The sequence below is a fragment of the Cherax quadricarinatus genome, chromosome 55 (genome assembly GCF_038502225.1).
Source record: "Cherax quadricarinatus isolate ZL_2023a chromosome 55, ASM3850222v1, whole genome shotgun sequence".
Taxonomy (NCBI): domain Eukaryota; kingdom Metazoa; phylum Arthropoda; class Malacostraca; order Decapoda; family Parastacidae; genus Cherax; species Cherax quadricarinatus.
The window spans coordinates 20,842,961-20,855,914 of NC_091346.1; the positions used below are offsets into that span (position 1 = coordinate 20,842,961).

General features: G+C 40.6%; 1 protein-coding gene across 1 annotated transcript in view; it reads left to right on the plus strand.

Annotated features, from left to right (window-relative positions):
* Positions 1 to 7,089, plus strand: part of LOC128698948 (homeobox protein ceh-30-like) — an 80,630-nt gene extending 73,541 nt beyond the window's left edge. The window contains exon 4 of the mRNA XM_053791397.2: positions 4,300 to 7,089. Within this exon, the coding sequence (XP_053647372.2) occupies positions 4,300 to 4,546 (247 nt within the window). The 3' untranslated portion in view covers positions 4,547 to 7,089. The remainder of the gene's footprint in view (positions 1 to 4,299) is intronic.
* Positions 7,090 to 12,954: the final 5,865 nt, after the last annotated feature.

Sequence of the window (12,954 nt, forward strand, 5' to 3'; positions counted from 1 at the left end):
TATACCATGGTTAGCTGTTTAGAGCTTTATTGTACCATGGTTAGCTGTGTAGAGCTTTATCATACCATGGTTAGCTGTGTAGAGCTTTATTATACCATGGTTAGCTGTGTAGAGCTTTATTATACCATGGTTAGCTGTGTAGAGCTTTATCATACTATGGTTAGCTGTGTAGAGCTTTATCATACGATGGTTAGCCGTGCAGAGCTTTATTGTACCATAGTTAACTGTGTAGAGCTTTATTATACCATGGTTAGCTGTGTAGAGCTTTATCATACTATGGTTAGCTGTGTAGAGCTTTATTATACCATGGTTAGCTGTGTAGAGCTTTATTATACCATGGTTAGCTGTTTAGAGCTTTATTGTACCATGGTTAGCTGTGTAGAGCTTTATCACACTATGGTTAGCTGTGTAGAGCTTTATCATACGATGGTTAGCCGTGCAGAGCTTTATTGCACCATAGTTAGCTGTGTAGAGCTTTATCATACTATGGTTAGCTGTGTAGAGCTTTATTATTCCATGGTTAGCTGTGTAGAGCTTTATTATACCATGGTTAGCTGTTTAGAGCTTTATTGTACCATGGTTAGCTGTGTAGAGCTTTATCATACCATGGTTAGCTGTGTAGAGCTTTATTATACCATGGTTAGCTGTGTAGAGCTTTATTATACCATGGTTAGCTGTGTAGAGCTTTATCATACTATGGTTAGCTGTGTAGAGCTTTATCATACCATGGTTAGCTGTGTAGAGCTTTATTATACCATGGTTAGCTGTGTAGAGCTTTATTATACCATGGTTAGCTGTGTAGAGCTTTATTATACCATGGTTAGCTGTTTAGAGCTTTATTGTACCATGGTTAGCTGTGTAGAGCTTTATCATACTATGGTTAGCTGTGTAGAGCTTTATTATACAGAGCTTTATGGTTAGCTGTGTAGAGCTTTATCATACTATGGTTAGCTGTGTAGAGCTTTATTATACCATGGTTATCATACCATGGTTAGCTGTGTAGAGCTTTATTATACCATGGTTAGCTGTGTAGAGCTTTATTATACCATGGTTAGCTGTGTAGAGCTTTATTATACCATGGTTAGCTGTTTAGAGCTTTATTGTACCATGGTTAGCTGTGTAGAGCTTTATCATACTATGGTTAGCTGTGTAGAGCTTTATCATACGATGGTTAGCCGTGCAGAGCTTTATTGTACCATAGTTAGCTGTGTAGAGCTTTATCATACTATGGTTAGCTGTGTAGAGCTTTATTATACCATGGTTAGCTGTGTAGAGCTTTATTATACCATGGTTAGCTGTTTAGAGCTTTATTGTACCATGGTTAGCTGTGTAGAGCTTTATCATACCATGGTTAGCTGTGTAGAGCTTTATTATACCATGGTTAGCTGTGTAGAGCTTTATTATACCATGGTTAGCTGTGTAGAGCTTTATCATACTATGGTTAGCTGTGTAGAGCTTTATCATACCATGGTTAGCTGTGTAGAGCTTTATTATACCATGGTTAGCTGTGTAGAGCTTTATCATACCATGGTTAGCTGTGTAGAGCTTTATCATACCATGGTTAGCTGTGTAGAGCTTTATTATACCCTGGGTCATCCTTCACTGTGAGCGACACTGCTACACCTCACACAACAACTGCTACAACTCACACAACAACTGCTACACCTCACACAACAACTGCTACACCTCACACAACAACTGCTACAACTCACACAACAACTGCTACAACTCACACAACAACTGCTACACCTCACACAACTGCTACACCTCACACAACAACTGCTACACCTCACACAACAACTGCTACACCTCACACAACAACTGCTACACCTCACACAACAACTGCTACACCTCACACAACAACTGCTACACCTCACACAACAACTGCTACACCTCACACAACTGCTACACCTCACACAACTGCTACACCTCACACAACAACTGCTACACCTCACATAACAACTGCTACACCTCACACAACTGCTACACCTCACACAACTGCTACACCTCACACAACAACTGCTACACCTCACACAACAACTGCTACACCTCACACAACAACTGCTACACCTCACACAACAACTGCTACACCTCACACAACAACTGCTACACCTCACACAACAACTGCTACACCTCACACAACAACTGCTACACCTCACACAACAACTGCTACACCTCACACAACAACTGCTACACCTCACACAACAACTGCTACACCTCACACAACAACTGCTACACCTCACACAACAACTGCTACACCTCACATGGTTTCCCTTGGCTTACAAAAACATTTAAAGTCAGTTAACTTTGGCATATATAAAGTTTTCATATTGAATTAAATATATTGCTGCTGCTGCTGCTGCTAATAATAATAATAATAATAATAATAATAATAATAATAATAATAATAATAATAATAATAATATTAATAATAATTATAACGATAATAATATTAATGATAGAAATAATAATAACACTACTAATAATGACAATAATGACAATAATAATAATAATAATAATAATAATAATAATAATAATAATAATAATAATAATAATAATGATAATAATAATAATAATAATAATAATAATAATAATAATAATAATAATAATAATAATAATAATAATAATAATAATAATAATAATAATAATAATAAAGAACAATAATAGTAAAAATAATAAAATCCACAAGCGTATGTGCCAAAATGATATTAAACGCCTATACCTGGAGTTTACCTGGAGAGTGTTTCGGGGGTCAACGCCCCCGCGGCCCGGTCTGTGACCAGGCCTCCTGGTGGATCAGCGCCTGATCAACCAGGCTGTTGCTGCTGGCTGCACGCAAACCAACGTACGAGCCACAGCCCGGCTGATCAGGAACTGCCTTTAGGTGCTTGTCCAGTGCCAGCTTGAAGACTGCCAGGGGTCTGTTGGTAATCCCCCTTATGTGTGCTGGGAGGCAGTTGAACAGTCTCGGTCCCCTGACACTTATTGTATGGTCTCTTAACGTGCTAGTGACACCCCTGCTTTTCATTGGGGGGATGGTGCATCGTCTGCCAAGTCTTTTGCTTTCGCAGTGAGTGATTTTCGTGTGCAAGTTCGGTACTAGTCCCTCTAGGATTTTCCAGGTGTATATAATCATGTATCTCTCCCTCCTGCGTTCCAGGGAATACAGGTTTAGAAACCTCAAGCGCTCCCAGTAATTGAGGTGTTTTATCTCCGTTATGCGCGCCGTGAAAGTTCTCTGTACATTTTCTAGGTCGGCAATTTCACCTGCCTTGAAAGGTGCTGTTAGAGTGCAGCAATATTCCAGCCTAGATAGAACAAGTGACCTGAAGAGTGTCATCATGGGCTTGGCCTCCCTAGTTTTGAAGGTTCTCATTATCCATCCTGTCATTTTTCTAGCAGATGCGATTGATACAATGTTATGGTCCTTGAAGGTGAGATCCTCCGACATAATCACTCCCAGGTCTTTGACGTTGGTGTTTCGCTCTATTTTGTGGCCAGAATTTGTTTTGTACTCTGATGAAGATTTAATTTCCTCATGTTTACCATATAGTTTACCATATAGTTTACCATATAGTAAGCAATTTCTGATATTAAACTGTATCATCCTGTTTATTATTATAATTATTATCATTATTATTATTATTATTATTATTATTATTATGGGGGAGCGCTAAACCCGTAGGGACCCTCCTGATCAACGTTAGTATATCACTTAAGCTAAGAACGTCAAACGTCTGACGGTGATACTGTAACCAGTTTGATATATTTATTTTCCTGCCCATGAACCATCCTGTGTACATTTGTACTTACCTACTTATGATGGCGACGAAGTATTTAGTGAATTTAGAATAATGTAAACGAATTTAGACGGTCATGGGTTCGGTCACAAAACATTACTACTATATGCAATAATCGCGAACAAATGATACAAGATGGAAAACAACCACAGAGGAAGTTGAATGGTAGCTCTAGGTCTTTCGTGTTGCAGTCAACACATCTTCAGACATTGAGTTATCATTCAGTTTCCCCTGTGGTTATTTTATTTTATTACTGTATAGTTATATGTGTATATGAGGTCATTTTTTTATTTTTTGAATAATTTTTTAGGAAATATATTTTTTCCTACTAAAATTAAGGTATTTTGCTTTAAAAATAATATAGAATAAAAATGCCTAATTTTATAGACCTTGATGAGCTTCTCATATTTAATATAATTTTTGGGTTTATTTGGAATAATAGACGTGAATATTTGACTGTCTATTTTGCAGTCTTAATTTTGATATGTGTGTGTTGCAGGACCAAGTGGAAAAGACAGAACCAGATGCGCTTGGAGCAGCTGCGTCAGTCTGCAGGTGTCGGCGTGGAGAAGGACCTGCTGGGGGCAGGTGGTGGTGGAGAGCGTAACTCCCCTGTCGACCCACTGGGGGTCGTGGCCCCCACCTGCTGCCCTCCCTACTTCCTGCCCCCCGTCGACCGTTCCTGCTTCATCACTACTGCTGGTCTCTTCACCCGCCTCCCATACACCCCTTCCTGTCCCTTGTGACCCCTCCCCGACCCTTGACCCCTCCCCTTCAGCCCCTCCTGTCCCTTGTGACCCTTCCCTGACCCCTGACCCTTCCACTGTACCCCCTGTCCCATTCCCCTACAAATTACTGTTCCCTTTTCTTAAATTATCTTACATATTTTCCCCCCATTTCTCTCCCCTGTCGTCTCTCCTTTTCTTACCAACACCCTTCCCTTCCTCTCTCCCTCATGCACTTTATTGTTTTATCTCCCTCTTCTCTTCCTCCTAGTTTCCATCCTACCATCTTCCTCCTAGCTCCCTTCCTCCTATTTTCCCTTTCTTTCAGTCTTCCTGATAATGATATATCCCACAGTGTATATATTATCTGCTGAGTGTTGTGTATGACCCGAGTCTTTTGTATATAAATGTCTTACTTATAATGTTCAGTGTTCATGAGTGTAACTTAGATTTTTTTAAGATTGAATAGATTTATTTATTAATGTCCTATGCACTACAAAGAATATAGAACATCTTTCGAAATGTACAATATTTGAAACTAACGACCTTGGAGGGAATTAATTGGATATGAGCATTGAAGAGTCGTCATACCCAATATATTCACGAGGAAAGTCTAGCTCTTTAACCAGTTTATGTGTTATATCTGGTGGCATTATTGAAAGCTTCGTGTGTAATAAACTATAGTGCGAAGTGTTTCTCTGTGACAGAGGGCCACGGCCACCCACGGTGGGCCACGGCCCCCACGGTGGGCCTTATCGTAAGAGAGTAAACCTTTAACATTTACTCTTGTGCCTCTTTTTCCAGAGGTGGGCTTCCTAGGTTACAAAAGATTTGTCAGGAAACAGGACAAGCGTTTACTGACGCGAGTCTTAGTCGTATGATGACCTGCAGCTGGAGCTTTTGGTCATCTGACAGAGGCCTTCCACTGGCTTACCCCTCCACCCCTGTAAAAATTATGGTTATGATTATAACCATTAGATTTCTCCTATCATTTTATCTGAAAAAAAAAGCACTGCGTAATAGGCTGTTCGTGTACATATTAGCTCGATTGGTGTAAGAAAACACTACGTTACCGAGTCTCAGCTGATTTATAATAGCTGACTATAAATTTTCTATCATTCTCAGCCAAGTTATTTCATAACTGACTGATTTTTTCTTTAAAATCTGAGACATGTTATGCAATATCTTGCTGTTGACGTTGGCGTAAGGCTAGATTACTTGTAACGTCGTTAAAGCTGACTCTGACGTACCTTATGATTCAGCTGTGAATCTTTTTCATGTTTTCTCAAAGTCGTTAATACGTTTTAGTACAATTAAGCTCAGTGACTTAATAGTTGTGACGTTTCTTAAGGTGTCTACATGAATACTGGGAGATATATAAACCCTCTGTACGAACTTCAGTTGAAGGTTCATAAAAGTTGTAATTATCAGTGACTGAAGTTTTAAATTATTGATGTATAAAATTCTGGAATATCTGTATGAAAAATTAATACTAACTCAGTTTAACGATAATTAAATTGGTTAGTCTAATTGGCTACACGAGGTTCATTAAGGCAGCATTTCCCTCGTTTACCAGGAGTCAAAAATACTTTGATATATATTAAATAGGGACTAAAATCAGCTGTCAGTGTCTACGTGAGAGATGCACACCTCTTGGTGTATATATCAGAGTGTAGAATGTATATTTTTTATCTCATTTCAAGACTCCGCTTGATCATTTTTTTCCTAATCTATATAGAAAAAAGACTGTTGTTAGGGTTTAAATAGAAGGGAATTAATCTTTCTCTTGTGAAGAAAGTTCTGTAGTACAATGTTAATTTTAGGTTTGACTGCAACAGTGGGCAAGATTTTTAGATTAGATTTTGCCACCGAAGTGGCTAGTTTATTGTGCACTCCATATCCATCCTGTGGACAGTAGCACAAGAGCTTATGGATACACAGAAGGCCTAGGAACTAGGCCCCAAAAGGGTTAACAGGTGTACATATGGATTTACAGTGGATAAGACAGTGCGAAAGAGGGAAATATTGGGTAGCACTGTATTTAGCATCCTTGCCTAAAGAAAATTACCTTATCTAATTAGCCTAGTATAACCTAATTAATCTGATCGGATGCTGTACTTGTTCCGTAACTTTTTTTTTCGTTTTCTCGTTCTGTTGATAAAATAATTAGGAGCTCAAATGCATATTGCCTGTTAAAAAAAATCTTTGGAATCAGTGTTATCTGTACATTAAAAAACTAGAAGAAATTAAACAATGAAACGTCTCAGAAGAAAATGGTTTTAACTATTTATTGTGTCTATTGAAGTTTTAAAATGTTACTATTAAATTCCTAATATGATCTTGTACATTAATAAAATAAGCAAAATAAATAATATAGCTTAGGCATGTAATAATCATAAATTAATACAAATCATGAAGCTAGTTAATAAAATCTTTTGTGTCTTATGGTTTATATTAAAGAAAGAAGGGTAGCAGTTATTATATAAGAGGACTATATCTTGCTATCTAGTTAGGGAACACTAGTACTGATGCTAGTCATGGGGAACTAGTAATAAGTAGTTGTGCTGCTCCGGCCTAAGTGAAGGCTGTTATGTGGTTATACTTGTAGAAAATTATAGTTAACATCTTGTAATAATTGTTTATTTCATCCTTTAACATAAGCTGACCCGTAAAGAGCTGTATGACCCGGGTCATACAATTTCCCGGGAGCTGTAACCCGGGGAGTTGGAGGGGTTTGGGTAATTAGGTTTGATGTGAAGAAGGGTAGGAGTAGCTCCAGTTTCTTAGACCAAGAGCTTTTCAGCAGCATCAAGGTACCTCGCTTGAGGTTTGACTTGTGAACAGTGTACCGGCGATGCTTGGAAGTAGTCTATGTGGAAGTTGTTATATTGCCCGGAGAAAATTCTTCAAAGGGGCGCCTTGATGCTGCTGAGGGGCTGCTGTATAGTCCTTGTGGCTTAGCGCTTCTTTTTTATTATAATAATAATAATCTTGATACCAGCAAGTAGAGCTTCCTCGGAGCAAACCGTATTTTACTAACCCCTCTTATTTCCAGGCGTTGTATGGCCATTACAAGTGGAGCGCTTCCAAATACGTTTAATAACAATAATAATATTTGTTACTGATTACGGGGGGTTACCGCCCTTACGATCTACTCTTAAGTGAAGGTAAACCAGGATGATGATGAGAAAGGTGAAAATGAGACAGAAGATGATAAGGAGAAATAACATAAGATATTATAGTTTTGTGACTACATTCATTTTTATTCTGGAAAAACACTTGAATCTGTGAAATTTCCAACCAGTATTAATTTATCAAAACACATAAGGTAACCATTAATTCTATTCGTTTTCTTTTTCAATATAAGAAAACATGCATACTATAGTTCAATGTATAACTAAAATATTTTTGTCAAAAATCTATTAACCAAAACAAGGATAGTACTCGCTTACATTTATTATCCTGTGTGTGGCTGTAAGGATCGAATCTCAACTCCTGGCCCCGCCTCTTCTTTGGCTGCTACTGGGTTCACCCTCTCATGGTTCTAAGAACCCTAATGTACCTCTTCTTGAAGCTGTGTATAAATCCCGCCTCTACCATTGAACTGTCCAGATCGTTCCACTTCTTGACTACTCTAAAACTGAAGAAATACTCCCTAAGATCCCTGTGGCTCATCTTTGTTTTCAACTATCAAATGTGCCCTCGTGTTCCTCTTTCCCGCCTCTCAACCTATCTGTCCCTGTCCACTCTTATCAGTTCCTCTCTGTATTTTGTACGTCGTTATCATATCATGCCTAGTTCTTCTGTCCTCTAATGTCATCAGGTTTAGAGCTCCTTTAATCTCTCCTCAAAGCTTATATCTCTTAGCCCCAGGACCAGTCTCGTTGCTAATCTCCGTACTTTCTCCAGTTTCGTGACATGCTTGATTAGGTGTGAGTTCCATACTTGTGCTGCATACTTCAGTATAATAAGAAATAAGATTTTGTTCGGATTTTTACCCCCGGAGGGTTAGCCACCCAGGATAACCCAAGAAAGGCAGTGAGTCATCGAGGACTGTCTGTCTTATTTCCATTGGGGTCCTCAGTCTTGTCCCCCAGGATGCGACCCACACCAGTCAACTAACCTGGAGAGTATACCTGGGGAGGGTTTAGGGGGTCAACAACCCCGCGGCTCGGTCTGAGATTAAGCCTCATGGTGGATCAGGGACTGATCAACCAGGTTGTTACTGCTGGCCGCACGCAAACTGTCGTACGAACCACAGCCCGGCTGGTCATGAAATGACTATAGGTGCCTGTCCAGTGTCTTCCTGAAGACAGCCAGGGGTCTATTGGTAATCCCCTTTATGTATGTTGGGAGGCAGTTGAACAGTCTTGGGCCCCTGACACTTACTGTGTTGTCTCTCAGTGTACTCGAGGCGCCCCTGCTTTTCATTGAGGGAATGGTGCATCTTCTGCCGAGTCCTTTGCTTTCATAGGGAGTGATTTTCGTGTGCAAGTTTGGTACTACTAATCTCTCTAGGATTTTCCAAGTGTATATTATCATGTATCTGTCTCGGCTGCTTTCCAGGGAATACAAATCAAGGGGCTTCAACCGTTCTCAGTAATTTAGGCGCCTCATCGTACTTATGTGTGTCGTGAAAGTTCTTTGTACACTCTCCAGGTCAGCAATTTCGCCTGTCTTGAAGGGCGCAGTTAGTGCACAGCAGTATTTCAGCCTAAAAAGAACAAGCAATTTGAAGAGAATCATCATGGGCTTGGCGTCTCTAGTTTTGAAGGTTCTCATTATCCATCCTATCATTTTCCTAGCAGATGAGGTAGATACAGTGTTGTGGTCTTTGAAAGCAAGATCCTCTGACATTATCACTCCCAAGTCCTTCACATTACTTTTTCGCTCTATTGTATGGTTAGAATTTGTTGTATGCCCTGATACATTTTTAATTTCCCCAAGTTTGCCATACCTGAGTAGTTGAAATTTCTCTTCATTGAACTTCATAATGTTTTGAGTGGCCCATTTGAAGATTTGGTTGACGTCTGCTTGGAGTCTTGCGGTGTCTTCGATGAAGGACACTGTCATGGTAATTCGGGTGTCATCCGCAAAGGAAGACATGGAGCTATGGCTTACATCTCTGTCTATGTCAGATATGAGGATGAGGAATACGATGGGAGCGAATACTGCGCCTTGTGGAACAGAACTTTTCACCGCAGCTACCTCGGACTTGACTCTGTTTAACTAGGTGAACGGGACAACATGTGTAAGGAAACACGTTCAATGTTTCTACCCTTGCCAAGGCTCGAACCACGGACGGTCAGCGTTTGAATCGAGAACGTTGCCTACCAGGCCACGGGCCACCGTTGATACGAACCTGACATGTGGCGTATATAGTGTTGCAAATAATACTTGCTTAATTTCCTGAAAGCTAATCTTAGATTTGCCAAATACACGTTTTCTTCGGTAGTTGTATAGATGTTGGTAGAATTACCGACAATATGTAAAGTAAAAGGACACAAGTGCAACTAATGTGACATTTTAATGTGGCCACAATAAAATGTCACATTAGTTGCACTTGTGTCCTTTAACTTTACATATCTTCGGTAGTTATTTAGTTGATATTGGCCTCAGGCGACATGCTCGATACTCTGCTTACCTTGAGGTCTTCCGTGAGTGAGGTTTTGTAACCTTTGTTACCAAGCCTGTATTCTGCAGTCTTCCCTACCCATCAGTAATCTTCATAACTTTGCATTTGTTGGGGTGCAATTCTAAAAGCCAGTTGGCAGATCAGACTTACAACTTGTCCAGGTCTATTTGTAATCTTTCCTGGTCTTCACCTGTTTATATTCTGCCTACTGTGCCCTGGTAGGCAACTCTCTCGCTTCACACACTGAGTGTCTGTGGTTCGATTCCCGGTGCGGGTGGAATCATTGGGCGTGTTTCCTTAAGACACCTGCTCTCCCTGTTCACCTATCAGTAATCTAGATACCTGGGTGTTAGCCGACTGGTGTGGATCGCATCCTGGGACAAAAGTGGCCTAATTTGGCCGAAATGCTCTGCATAACCAAGGGCTTTCTGTATAGCAGTAAGTCATTGATATCAGCTAGGCCTGTATGCCTTGTACATGTACCTGAAGAAATAAACCATTCATCACATAAAGATATTATATTAGTATATGTTATTACATTCGTCGAGTTAGTTTAATATGTTTATTATGCACCCCATACCCATCCTGTGGGCGGTAGTCAAAAGATTACAGAGGTACATAATTGGTCCAGGGACTGGGCCTCAAAGTTTTGATAGCTGAGCAAGTTACAGAGGTAATGAATTCACAATTTACAAAGGTAATGAACTCACAATTTACAAAGGTAATGAACTCCAGGTATGTCTAGTCACAATCATGACAAGTTACAAAGGTATTTACAGATTACAGAGGTACACAATGGGTCCAGGGACCGGGCTCCAAAGTTTTGATGGCTGAACTAGGTACAAGGTAATGAACTCACAAGTTACAAAGGTAATGAACTCACAAGTTACAAAGGTAATGAACTCACAAGTTACAAAGGTAATGAATACTGTAAGAATGGTTACTTACGTTTATACATGGCTGCAATCATGAACAAATTCGTCGAGTAAGGGCGAATCTCTCTTGCCTGAGCATCAGCTCCAAGATCAAGATCAAGAGAGTTTAGGTAAGACCCCGTGTGGGGTGAGCTGGGAAGACGGGGTAGGCGAAGAACAGTGGTGGAGAAGAGTGTCCACAGTCGAAGAAAAGAGCCAGGGCTTAACCCAGCTGCTAGGCGCTTGTGGGACTAACTTGGAGAAAACAGGAAGAGCAAGCTACACGTGTATGCATCGGTCTCGTGGTAGTTGAGGTCTTTAGTCTTGAGAAACTGGCAGTTTCTAGGTCGTAGGAAAGGGTAGGAAGGTAGGAATATCAGAGGGCAGCACACAGGTGGGAGTTATAAGAGTAATTGAGGCAGGTTTGCAGTGGAGCCCTTTTCAGTTTTTTGAAGCTGCTTCTGGAGAGGTGCTATAGTTTAGTCTTGTTACTGAAGGTGAAACGTAGAGGCTTGATGAACTCAAGAACTTGGGTGAGTGTGAAGCGAAGAGGCGATTCACAGGCATACTTGACTTTTCCAGCACCGAGGCTTTTGTAGAGCTCAGTACAGGTCATGGTGTCAGCATTTGATGGAGAAGTGTAAAACGTAATGTTTACCCATGAGAGTGTACTCGAGTCGTCACTATCTTCTGAAGTGGGTTCATTTGGCGAGTCTACAATGGTGTTAGCATGTGACTGAGGGTCGACAGGAGCAGTGGAGAGGTGTAATGGTGGTGTAACAGCAGGTTAGAAGGCGTGGGAGACGGTGGTTGAGGCAACATGATCATCGTTGTCAGCGGTGGGAGTGGTTATAGAAGTTACAGGAGCAGTTACTTAGGCAGGAGAAAGGTCTGCAGGTGCAGTAAAGTTCACGACGCTGGGAAGGATCTTGAGGATGTCGGCTGAAGGTGTGGAGTCCCGGAAATTGAAGGCAGGCATGCTGTTCAGACAGAATAGTTCGTTATTAGTGGTGTTGAAAGTGTCGGGGTTTGCTGCATTTGCAAGGTGCGCATACACCATGCAGTACAGCACCTTGGAGGGTCACCATCAGGGAGTGGAGAGAGGGAGTTGCTGGGTTAGTTTTTTAGTTTAATATGTTTATTATGCACCCCATACCCATCCTGTGGGCGGTAGTCAAAAGATTACAGAGGTACATAATTGGTCCAGGGACTGGACTCCAAAGTTTTGATAGCTGAGCAAGTTACAGATGTAATGAACTCATAATTTACAAAGGTAATGAACTCACAATTTACAAAGGTAATGAACTCCAGGTAGGAGTTGCTGGGCGAAGGTGTCTGTAGTGGCGTGTAGAATCTTGGTGGTGTCAGCTTGTAGTTTGGTTATTGCTGCGTATGTCGGTGAATTGGAGGAGTTCTTCAGATCTTTAGTTTTCTTCGATATGATTTCTTTCCTAAGTGGGCACTTAGCTGCAAGGGTAAGATAATTACCATTGCAGTTAATTATTATTATAATAAAAAAGAAGCGCTAAACCACAAGGGCTATACAGCGCTGCTCCCTTGCAGTTAAGACATGTTGGAGACAGGATTTGAATTCGTGTCCATCATTCCCACATTTTGAACAAAACTTCTAATCCTTGATGGGGCAATCCTTGGTGGTATGATTATAGGAGTGGCAGGTCCAGTAGTGAGAGACGTGTGTGAAATGTTCTGGTTTATATGGCTTGGATGAATGTGGTAATATAAGATGGCCAGACCGTCAGAGGGCCCTTCATTTTTCCGCTTAGAATTTCTTTAACGGTTTTACTAAAAAGCCGGTTCCTAAATTCGGAATGAAGATGTAGATGTCCCGCTTAGCTGAGGCTTGATAAGGAATGTCCACC